A 10,425-nucleotide genomic window follows, 5' to 3' on the forward strand; every position below is an offset into this window, starting at 1 on the left:
CAGAATTTGGACATGTCATGGCTTAAAAACTTGGTAAAATTAATGCCTGATCGCATTGAGGATGTCATCGAAGACAAAGGTAAGAAGACAGAGCATCAAATAGATAATTCCTGCTAATGAAATCTCTAAAAGCGCATGAACTTCACGCTGCTACGTACTTTTGTCCAGGGTCAGAGTGATGGTCGCTTTTTGATCTCCGCAACGAAAAATTGTGTGCGAAAAAAAATGATATGCTCCGGAAGCTCTTTGTCTCAATAGCGTTTCTACACGGTTTTGGGGTATTTCGCTGAAAGTTGACATAAAACTTTGAGAACTAGTCATGGCTACATATTTTTGGCCAGCACTGTACCTTCGGCTCGGAGTGATGCACGATATCTAAAATTGCTATCATCTCAAAGCAAGCTTGTCCACTATATCGATAATAGCTAAACCATGTGCGCGACGCATATGGCTGTAGCTGTAATATCTTTTTTCAACGCTTGAGTCATCACCGGCGCTAACCATCCGTGCCAAAAAAACGCTTAGATAACTTTGTCCAGTAGATCCGTAAAACGCGTGGTTGTGATGTCTTGGCCTGTCAAAATCTCCTTCGTGGATGCTGTAGATGGTATAGCCAGAAGGATTGTGCGGTGTGTCAGCGGACATCCGCTTACCGAGATCATGGTATGTAAACTTGGTCGTCTCGACTTTGCAGTATTGGCCTGATTAAATCTGCTGGCTTAGGAGCCTTACCTCCATTTTCTACCTGGTCTATGAGAGTTGGCGCGTCTTTCAGGCTTATATGTGGGATGAAGTTCTAGAGTACCACGCTCTTCGGGACTTACAGATCACAATTCGCTGATTCTGTCAAGGAACGAGGGGGGGGCTGCCCCAATATGTCAGATTGCTACCATGACCGAGATTATAACCCGAAGAACTGCGTAGAAGACCTATTGTATATCTTTCAATCAACCGGTTCCATCAGACATGATCCTGATTTTCCACTTGCTCGGTCTCCAAGGCTTCACCGACTCTGCAGCGGAGGGTGTCGAAAGAATAGCAACCCCTCCCATTTTGATCTCTTTCACGCAACTCTCAGTTATGGTGTCTATGCTACCTCTACACCATTTTTGTCAAAAGTTGGACGAATTCTTACGAGTACAAATTGCGTATGTTACACTTGCCCGCACCATGCCCTAAGCCATCGCTTTCCCGTTCCAGCTCATAAACTACTGATATAAGGGAGTTTTTCGTATAAAATAGCTGTCACTCCGCCTATTTCGCTTTTTATACAAATCATGCGTGTCCTAGAAAGTATGTGTTCCGCCCAAACACCGGTAGCCGTACGTTGTTTTGTTAACGCTGGGCTGCCGCTCGCCATCGACTGCTCTAAATTTAAGTGAGGATTCGCAGTTTCCTCTCACGATCGATTTGCACGTTAGAATTGCTAGGAGCTTCCATGCAAGCCAAAGCCAGCACCATTTCCTACTTACAACCAAGGCTGTCCCAGTCGAAAGGCCATCGAAAAGGCAGACACTCTACCGCAAACTACTCCGCAATGTGCCCGATTATCGTGTAATCTCCTTCGTAAGTTGATCGATTCAGGATAAAACCCCAATCAACAAGCCATTGCCGCGTATGTCTGTCGCTTGTTCCGCCTCAGTATGTTTTAAACCATCTCTGCAGGTAACTTCACTACCAAAAAGCCGCTTTTTGATAATTTCTTGCTTACTATCCATTGAACCTCTTTTTCACTATGTCAAGCAACTGGTCTGGTTTATGCTACGTTGCCCGAAAAAAGTCATCAATGCCACTAGGTTCAAGTGGATGCGACGCTCAAATGGACGGACAGGATGTCTCGTGCTGCTAACAATGCTCCGGTCATCCATGTCGCTTGACATATATTGAGGCTCGTCATCCCTTCCACCCTTTTTACTGCACCAGCTCGATCTTGTGACGCATTTGCCCTCGCGTGATATCACGAGTCTTCCTGCCTATCAGCCAAGGGCAAAAGGGAAACGCAAGATGCATGTTTCATACTACACGAGATTACGAATCTTCGAGCACTAAAGACCTACTCGGCAACTAATGCATCTTTTGACCTTCCAACTGTTTGACTGTGTTCTTTTTAACAGGAGTTGTCAAACAAACTTTTTTTGGCTGAAGACTGCTGTTAAATTCTGCGGTATTTTGTGTTCGGTAGACTGTTGGTGCGGCTGGGTACTGCCCTATGCTCACCATTCGCGTGTTGCTATCGCTGTGACTACAAGACTTGCAAATTCTATTTGTCTCACCTTACTCGTGCTGTTGCTGCAATACCACCGTTCCGTCGCATGAGAACTATTCGTTCAATTGAAGTCACGTTTCTTCTTCTGTTCCACGGTGTCGCGCTTCCCCTATAATCCGGATGCATAAAATCTGACAGGAGGTAGGACATCATTTTTCCGATGCGAGTCGCGTACCTCATTATGATTAGACACTGACCGGTCTGCACGGGCAGATTTAGTCATCTTTACACCCAGTTGCGTCGCGTTTGGTTGGCATATACAACAGCTGTAGAGTTGCTGTTTGATCGTATCGTACGCTTATACAAACATTTTGTAAAGCATAATATTCATAAGCTTACTGTTCTCCCAGTTATACCCCGGGAGAATGTTATATTGGCCGAATGGACAGCGCGGTCGCTTGTTTCTTCAAAACCACTTTTTTGTCAGTCTCGTATATCCATATCTTCTCACCTCCGCTGCCCATAAAGCAGCCTTTTCACGCAAATAAAATAACGAATTACTCATCCATTCAGGAAGCCGGTCCATCGAATGTTGATACTTGCGCAAGATCATGGTCGACGATTGATTACTCAAGACGTACTGTCTACCTGTACCCTCCTGACCAGCAGACTTTGTTTGTCGAACATTCTTGCTTCAACTGTCGCATTAATTTTTTGCAGAGTGGTCAGAAAATTCGGCGGCCTTGCTATCTTTAGGTGCGTTTTCGCCCTTTCATTCTTGGTTGCGCTTTATCTGTCAATATGTACCAAATCGTATGAGTTTACAGGTAGCGCTTAAGAAGGGTTCAGTCATGAGACACTAAGAGTATATTTTCTGCAGTGTAAAATGCTCGGCTGTGATGCATCCAAAACTCACTTACATACTAGCGATGTAGTTCTCTCTCTTTTTTTGCCAAATAAAGGGAGATCAATCCCACATTTTTTTTAGTCGAGCGTACTATCATCTACAATCTAGAACTCTGGTGAACTCAATCAGTTTTTTCGTAAGCGCTCGATTATAAATATCCATTGCAAGTTCACATTATGTACCATGAACAGTTTGCGAGCTGATACCGTAAAACTCCCCCTCAACTTTCTCTCAATGCAAGTGTCACTGCACTTGCATAGGCGAATGAGCTGCGGTGCTGGTAGTGCCTAATTGAGGCGGTCAGCTAACTTTTGGGTGGATGGTAGGTGAATTAGCTGGATGGTGCCTTGCTCAACATGATATCCTACAAAATGCGCTTTGCGATCAATGTGTTTTGCGCGAGGCATGTATTCCTGGCTTGTTGTGACACTGATTGTCGATTTGTTGTCCAGCTGCACAGCCGTGGCGGTTTTACAAGCGATTCCCATTACCTTGAGTAAGTGGCGAGTCCAAACAATTCCAGAGTTGCCGTTTCCAATACCACGTATTCTGTTCCGGCAGACGATATAGCCAACAAGTTTTGAAGTTTGCTATTGTAGACCACAATGCCACTATCACCAACCATACACTCTCTATTTTAGTAAATATTAGTTATTTATTTTATATATATATTTATAAGTTTGTTTAATTTTTTGTAATTGATTTAGTTTATATTTTTGAAAAAAACTTGATTTTTTATTTAAGTTTAAGCATACTTTTTTATAAAATTAAATTAAGCATCAGTAGCACGTAGACCGTCGCGTTTGTTTGTCGCCCCCCAATTTGCGTCGCAATACGCTCCCACTTAAATCTGATGACTTTCACATATTGCAGTCGATATATAACATCCCACGTGTGGTTAGAGTATGAGCTCGGATCTACGTTGCCATAGCTTCGTATCATTGGTTTACTTCTGTTGACACTAGTATTTCTTGACAGGTTGAAAATTCATCGGTTGCTGACAATGCAATCTCGTACGTTGGCGTTTTGAGCCAGGTTTATTCGCTTAACTATTCATTGATGATCCATCTGTAAGTAGGGATAAATCAACAACAACTTCTTGGTAATCACTATCCATGAGCAAACGATTTGCTGGCTCGGACATTAGCTGTGGTCTAGTCGATCAATCGTCAAATATAATTTGATCGCCGTCCTGGCAGCGGTGTCGATACTTCACGCTTGCACTTGACCAACTGCGATCCAGCGCAACACGATGCGGACTGGACACGTACTCTCTGAGGCGAATATTTGGTTGTGTCAAAAATTAGTCATCCTGTCATCAGAGCTTGCGCTTGCTTGAATATCTCGCTATCCCCGCACAATCGGAACAACTTGACGGAATATGGGCTCTAGACGCATCGACCTTCATCATTTCGGAGTTGGACTTCATCGTCATCAACCTCCAGTATCACTCCTTTTGAAGTTTTGGGATTGGTAGAAGAAATTCTTGCGACCTTGTCGCCATCGTCATCATCGTTTACCGAGCTTTGAGGTGTGTGGTGCTTAATATCTACTACAACTCGTACCTGGAACATAACCACTCGTCATACTAAAAGACCTTATCGTTTCCAGGCACCAAAAGGCTTGGATGTCTCTGCAGGACTCAGACATATGCAGCCGTCAGCTTTAAAGTCTCATTTCTGTTCAGCAGCCACTTGGATCTTTGTACAGGACGTCACTCGTCGCCGAAAACACCACTTCGTCTCCACCTTTCGATACCTTCACACCTGGACAGTAATCCGCTTGTGTCCGCTCTGCCTACACTTGTAAAATTTCCCGTGAAAGCCAATATTACCACGTTTGGCTCCCAGTTTCCAATGCTTCTTCTCCTCTCACCCACGACTCCCTTTGCCACGTCTTGCTCCAGTGCGGTGGTTGAAAGCCTTGAAAGCAGTTTCTTTCTCTACCGCCTCCGTATCGTGCCGCATTTCCGGCGAAGCATTTCCTTGGCATCAGATACTGTCACGTTGATGCGCGCTTCGATATTACGCATCATGGCGTCATACTCGGATGACAGTCTTCCTAGTAAGAGCACCAGCTTTTTATCATCGACCACATCATCACCTGCTACACTTATCTAAGCTTAAGGCAAAGTTCATCAAACTTCAGCATGTGATCCATGAGATTTGCACCGCTCTGCATCTCAAACTCGTTAACTGCTTGCAAAGTTGCACTCTGTTGTGGAGATTCCTCTTAGCGAGAAATGTCTCGAGCAGCTCCCAGGCTTCCATAGCCGTCGTGCACTCTCTCGAACCATAGATTGGTAAGCTGGGGAGAGTATTGTGACTAGCACAGCCAGAGCCTTCATATCTGCGGCCTTCCACTGCGATGTATCCCGTTGCATTGCCGACCCTGGCCCAAGAACGGCAAGCTGATGCCTTGCATTTACTAAGACTTTGGCCCAGCAAGACCTTCCTGAGCAGAGTCATTTGGGCATTAAACTTCGAGATGAAATAATTGTCGTCCGTGAGAATATCGTTCGGTCCTGGCGTTTTTGCGATCATCATCAATCTGTTACAGTGCCAAGAAGATCGAATACACCTTCTAGTCTAGCATCAACTTTTAGAACCCTGGTAAACTTGACCGGTTCTTCGTAAACTTTCGATGATCATCATCCACTTTAAGTTACTTTGTGTACCATACACAATATGTGACTCGATACTGCAACACACATAAGCATTTGCATATTCAAGTGGGATATTTGACTTTTAATTTTGACGAAAGTCAATATATATGAATTTTGTAATATATCAATATTGATATGCCAAGTATTGTCAATATCATTCCGAAGTTGTCGAATGACCATCCCCGAAGTAGATTACGCTAGTCCCAATGCATCGGAACAGCTGCGTCTAGCCTGCACTACCGTCGGCTTTTTCTATCTTGTCAATCATGGCATTTCTGATGCGCTTATAGCACAAGTGTATCAAGAGATGACTTTGTTTTTTAGTCAGCCATTAGAAGACAAGCGATTGGTGCTGGCCAACAAGTACATGAGGGGATACACCCTAATGAGCGAAGAAACCTTAAATCCATCCGTACAAATTAAAGGAGACACAAAAGAGGGCTATTACATCTGTCGACACGTGCCTTTAGACAGTGATGAGATGAAGCTGCCACTTCATGGACCCAATATCTTTCCAAATAAAGCAAAGTTTCCTACTTTTCAAGAAACCATGGAAACATATTATGCAGCTATGTGCCAGCTAGCCTTTAATGTGGCCAGACTTTTTGCTGAAGCAGCAGGAGAAAAAGGTAAGTTTGATGGTCTAGGGATGTTCGACAAGCCGATGGCAGCATTGAGATTGCTGCACTATTCTCCGGAAAAAGCAGACGTGAACAAGGGAATATTTGGAGCTGGAGCGCACACAGATTATGGACTTGTAACATTGTTGTCAACAGATATGACCGGAGGGCTGCAAATCTTGCATGAGGAAAAGTGGATGGATGTTCCACCTCGGAGAGACGCTTTTGTCGTGAATATTGGAGACATGGCTGAAAGATTCACTAATGGAAAATTCAAGTCGACGCGGCACCGGGTTGTTAATGTGTCAGGAAAAGATCGCTATTCAGTTCCATTTTTTTATGATCCAAATTTTACATGTCAAGTAGAGTGTTTTCCAAGTTGTGTGACTGACAAGAATCCGGCTAGGTATCCGCCAACAACAAGCGGTCAGCATCTTTTGGATATGTACAAGCAAACTTATGCTGCGTTCGGGAATTGTCAGTGAGCCTAAGTAGACGAGTATTAGTAGATCAATGTCATTTATGTATTGATATGTGACTTTTCTTGTTGCCTTCGTATTTATATCGTTTCGGAGCAGATCGTGACAGCTATACCGTCGCCCATTTTAGACTCTTGCACCGGTCATGTTTGTAATACATCATTTTCAAACGCATTCTGCGCTCAATCTTTCATTGCTTTTAAATGCGTACAGAGCACCTTACTGCAAAATCATTGATTGGAAGCTTCGCCAAAGTGGACTTGAAGTTACCGAAATATTTGCATTCTCGACAAAACTAATGATAAACTCACGTTATTCACATCGCAGCACAAAATGCCCTTTGTAGCAAACCTTTTGCTTGTAAAATTTTAAGTGTCATCCGCTATTCCAAATCCACATGCATGATAGGAAGTTTTCACAGCTTCCATTTCGATTCAATTGATTTAGATCAGGCTTCTTAAACTAATATTCTGTTGTTCAAATTTAACAGACAACGAGATTCTAGCGCTATAGATACGCGAGATTCTCGATCATAAGTTTTGATTTACTCGTGAAGAACTTCGCATTCGTCACTATTTTGACAAAAGTGATCTATCATACATTAAAATGCATCAGTGATTGAATGCTGATCGAGTCCACCCATCAAAACATGCAAAAAGTGCTCTACAGACGAGATACCCATTTTTCTAATTTAATGTTTTCGAACCTTAAACTTACGAGCATCTTCTTAATATAATGTAATATCAGGAAAAAGGTTTTAAATCTAATATGGAATTTTATACATAATCGCACGTAATTCATGGCCGCGACGCTGTTGTATCGGCTGCAGCGCATTGCGTCGCCCACGTCACGAATTCAAAGCCCCATTGCATTTCAACAGTCACTACACATCCGTTTGTTATCATCTGGGCTCGAAAATCGCGGCTTTTTGGATGTGCTTCGATTCAAAACCATCCAACCGTTGAATGGTCAATTGAAACCCCAGGACTTCCGCTGTAAGGCAGCTTTGGTAGTCAATACAGCCTCCAAGTGCAGTCATGCAAGCCAGCTGAAACAACTTCAGACATTGCACGAAAAGTACAGTGAACAAGGTCTTATAGTGGTAGCCGTGCCCTCCAATGACTTTGCGGGTCAAGAGCCTGGAAGTATTGACGATATTCTGAAACGATACATGGAATTTGGCGTCACCTTTGCCATTGCAGAGAAGACATCGGTGAAAGGGGACAACGCTCATCCGTTTTTCAGGAAAATTGCAGATAAATACGGCGCATCAGTAGCTCCAACGTGGAATTTTGACAAGTTTCTAGTAGATCATAGAGGCGAGATGATAGCTGTGTTTCCAAATGATACGGAACCATTGATAGATGAGGTCGTCGCAGAGATTGAAGAAGTATTGGCGGATTTGCCACGAGATTTGACGTTTGGCGAGAAAATAATTGATGGAAACGAGTCTTCTCGACATGAGATGAATGAGGAAGATGCCGAAGACAAGGATAAGTGAAGATGATAGTCATTCTTTACTTTTTACGTAGTTGGTACTTGAAAATCACATACACTTTTCGCTGTTTTTCGTAAATTTTCAAGACAATCAGTAGTTCTACATTGTAAAAATTAAATGAGAAAATTAGCTTAATCACCTATTTTTTTGACAGGAATAATATGGATACTAGTGGTGACGACGGCGGTCCGACTTCCCCGTCTAGCTCTGGACGTGTCGATCTTTCAGTATCTGCTCCAGCAGCATCTTCAGCACCATCATCTGCAATGAATGGAGCATCTTCACTTGTAAATGGCCTTGAAGATAGTGAGAATGACAGCGACGGTGGGGACCGGAAGCGCCGACGTTTGCGACGTGGAGATGCTCGACCAAATCCAACCACGTCAACTGATAATGTAAATGAAAATGAGACAGATGATGTCAGTGAGTTTGTTGTGGATGACATGGAGCAGGAGGAAGATGAAAGAGAGGATGACTATGGAGAACAGGCGGAAGAGCTGGACGAAGAGATTATTGATGAACTTGATATTCAAGAGCGCGAGCGACAATACTTTAGTGAAGACGATTTGGATGATGATATAGATGGTGAAGACCTTGGCGAGAATGCAGAGATGTAAAGTGTTGAACATGAGGTTGATAACGAAAGAGATCATGATATAAATTGTTTGTTTCGATTATATAGGGACTATCGCAAGATGGAGACGCTAGATCGTTATGATACGACAATGCTGGATTCAAGGCAGTATGATGACATGGATATCGATACGAGACGAGCAGTAGAAGAAGAACTTAATCGACGAGATGCACGTCAAGGTCGTATTGCTCAAGCATTTTTAGAAGATCAAGAGATGGAGCATGATGATGCACATCGGAGACGATTTCAACGACGAGTTGAAGGAGATGAAGGATTTGGTGAAATGAAAGGAACACTTGACGATGACGAAGAGCTGATTAATCTTGAACACTTTGATGTACCATTACGAGAGTGGATTGCAACCGAGACCCCACGAAATGAAATCAAACGACGATTTCGTAATTTTCTCAAAACGTTTTCAGATGGAAAGGGAAAAATTGTGTACTATGAAAAAATCGTTCAAATGGCTCAACGGAACGAACAATCACTGGAAATTGAAATTGGGGATGTTATTCATAGTATGTCGATGGTTGCAGCGTGGATTGTAGAAGCTCCGAAGGATATGTTAGCAATCTTGGACGAAGTGGCTCAAGAAGTTGTTTTGTCATTGTTTCCGTATTACTCGACAATCCATCAGCAGATTTACGTGCGTATCTTAGATTTGCCAGGTACAGAGCGACTTCGTGATCTACGAACGGCACATTTAAACTTTTTGATTAAAGTTACAGGTGTTGTGACTCGACGAACGTCTGTGTTTCCACAGCTTCAGCTGATTAAACTCAACTGTCCTGGTTGCGGTGCTGTATTAGGACCGTTTACACAACAGAGTCAGAAAGAAGTAAAGCTTAATGCTTGTCCAGAGTGTCAATTTCGAGGTCATTTTCCTGTCAATAGCGAGCAGACAGTTTATCGCAACTTTCAAAAGATTACATTGCAAGAATCGCCTGGTAGTGTACCACCAGGTCGCGTACCACGCTCCAAGGACGTTGTATTGGTTGGAGACCTGATTGATAAAGCACGACCTGGTGACGAAATTGCCGTGACGGGTATCTACACAAATACACCCGATCCGACGCTTAATTTGCGGGATGGATTTCCTGTTTTTCGTACAGTAATTGAAGCCAATCATGTCGAGCGGCGTGCCGATGTTCTAGGCAGCCAATTATTGACTGCTGACGATAAGAAGCATATACTGCGTCTTGCTAAGCAGCCGGATATCGCGCAACGCATCATTAATAGTATTGCGCCGTCCATCTACGGTCATCAACAGGTTAAAACGGCGCTCGCGCTTGCACTTTTTGGGGGAAAACCTAAATTTATTAAAAACTCGCGCGTACGTGGCGATCTGAACGTGCTTCTCGTGGGCGATCCGGGTACAGCCAAGTCTCAGTTTCTCAAATTTGCCAAGCAAACAGC

At 43.3% G+C, this 10,425-nt stretch overlaps 4 protein-coding genes across 4 annotated transcripts in view; 3 read left to right on the forward strand and 1 right to left on the reverse strand.

Annotated features, from left to right (window-relative positions):
* Window positions 1-4,158: 4,158 nt before the first annotated feature.
* Window positions 4,159-4,687, reverse strand: PHALS_02543 (uncharacterized protein; the record flags this gene model as incomplete). The annotated part of the gene is made up of 3 exons (XM_024716942.1): window positions 4,159-4,260; window positions 4,338-4,387; window positions 4,516-4,687. 3 exons carry the CDS (start codon window positions 4,685-4,687, stop codon window positions 4,159-4,161), a joined length of 324 nt encoding a protein of 107 aa, XP_024582490.1.
* A 1,263-nt stretch (window positions 4,688-5,950) lies between these two features.
* Window positions 5,951-6,883, forward strand: PHALS_02544 (gibberellin 2-beta-dioxygenase; the record flags this gene model as incomplete). The annotated part of the gene is made up of 1 exon (XM_024716943.1): window positions 5,951-6,883. One exon carries the CDS (start codon window positions 5,951-5,953, stop codon window positions 6,881-6,883), a length of 933 nt encoding a protein of 310 aa, XP_024582491.1.
* A 793-nt stretch (window positions 6,884-7,676) lies between these two features.
* On the forward strand, window positions 7,677-8,378 carry PHALS_02545 (glutathione peroxidase; the record flags this gene model as incomplete). The annotated part of the gene is made up of 1 exon (XM_024716944.1): window positions 7,677-8,378. The coding sequence occupies one exon, from the start codon at window positions 7,677-7,679 to the stop codon at window positions 8,376-8,378; it is 702 nt and encodes a 233-aa protein (XP_024582492.1).
* Window positions 8,379-8,536: 158 nt separating this feature from the next.
* The window catches only part of PHALS_02546 (dna replication licensing factor), a gene marked incomplete at both ends in the record, with an annotated part of 2,150 nt that continues 261 nt past the window's right edge, over window positions 8,537-10,425 (forward strand). Inside the window, 2 exons of the mRNA XM_024716945.1 lie at window positions 8,537-8,988; window positions 9,058-10,382. Coding sequence (XP_024582493.1) covers window positions 8,537-8,988; window positions 9,058-10,382 — 1,777 coding nt within the window. The remainder of the gene's footprint in view (window positions 8,989-9,057; window positions 10,383-10,425) is intronic.

The sequence above is a fragment of the Plasmopara halstedii genome, assembly GCF_900000015.1.
Source record: "Plasmopara halstedii genome assembly, contig: Scaffold_2061, whole genome shotgun sequence".
Lineage (NCBI taxonomy): Eukaryota > Oomycota > Peronosporomycetes > Peronosporales > Peronosporaceae > Plasmopara > Plasmopara halstedii.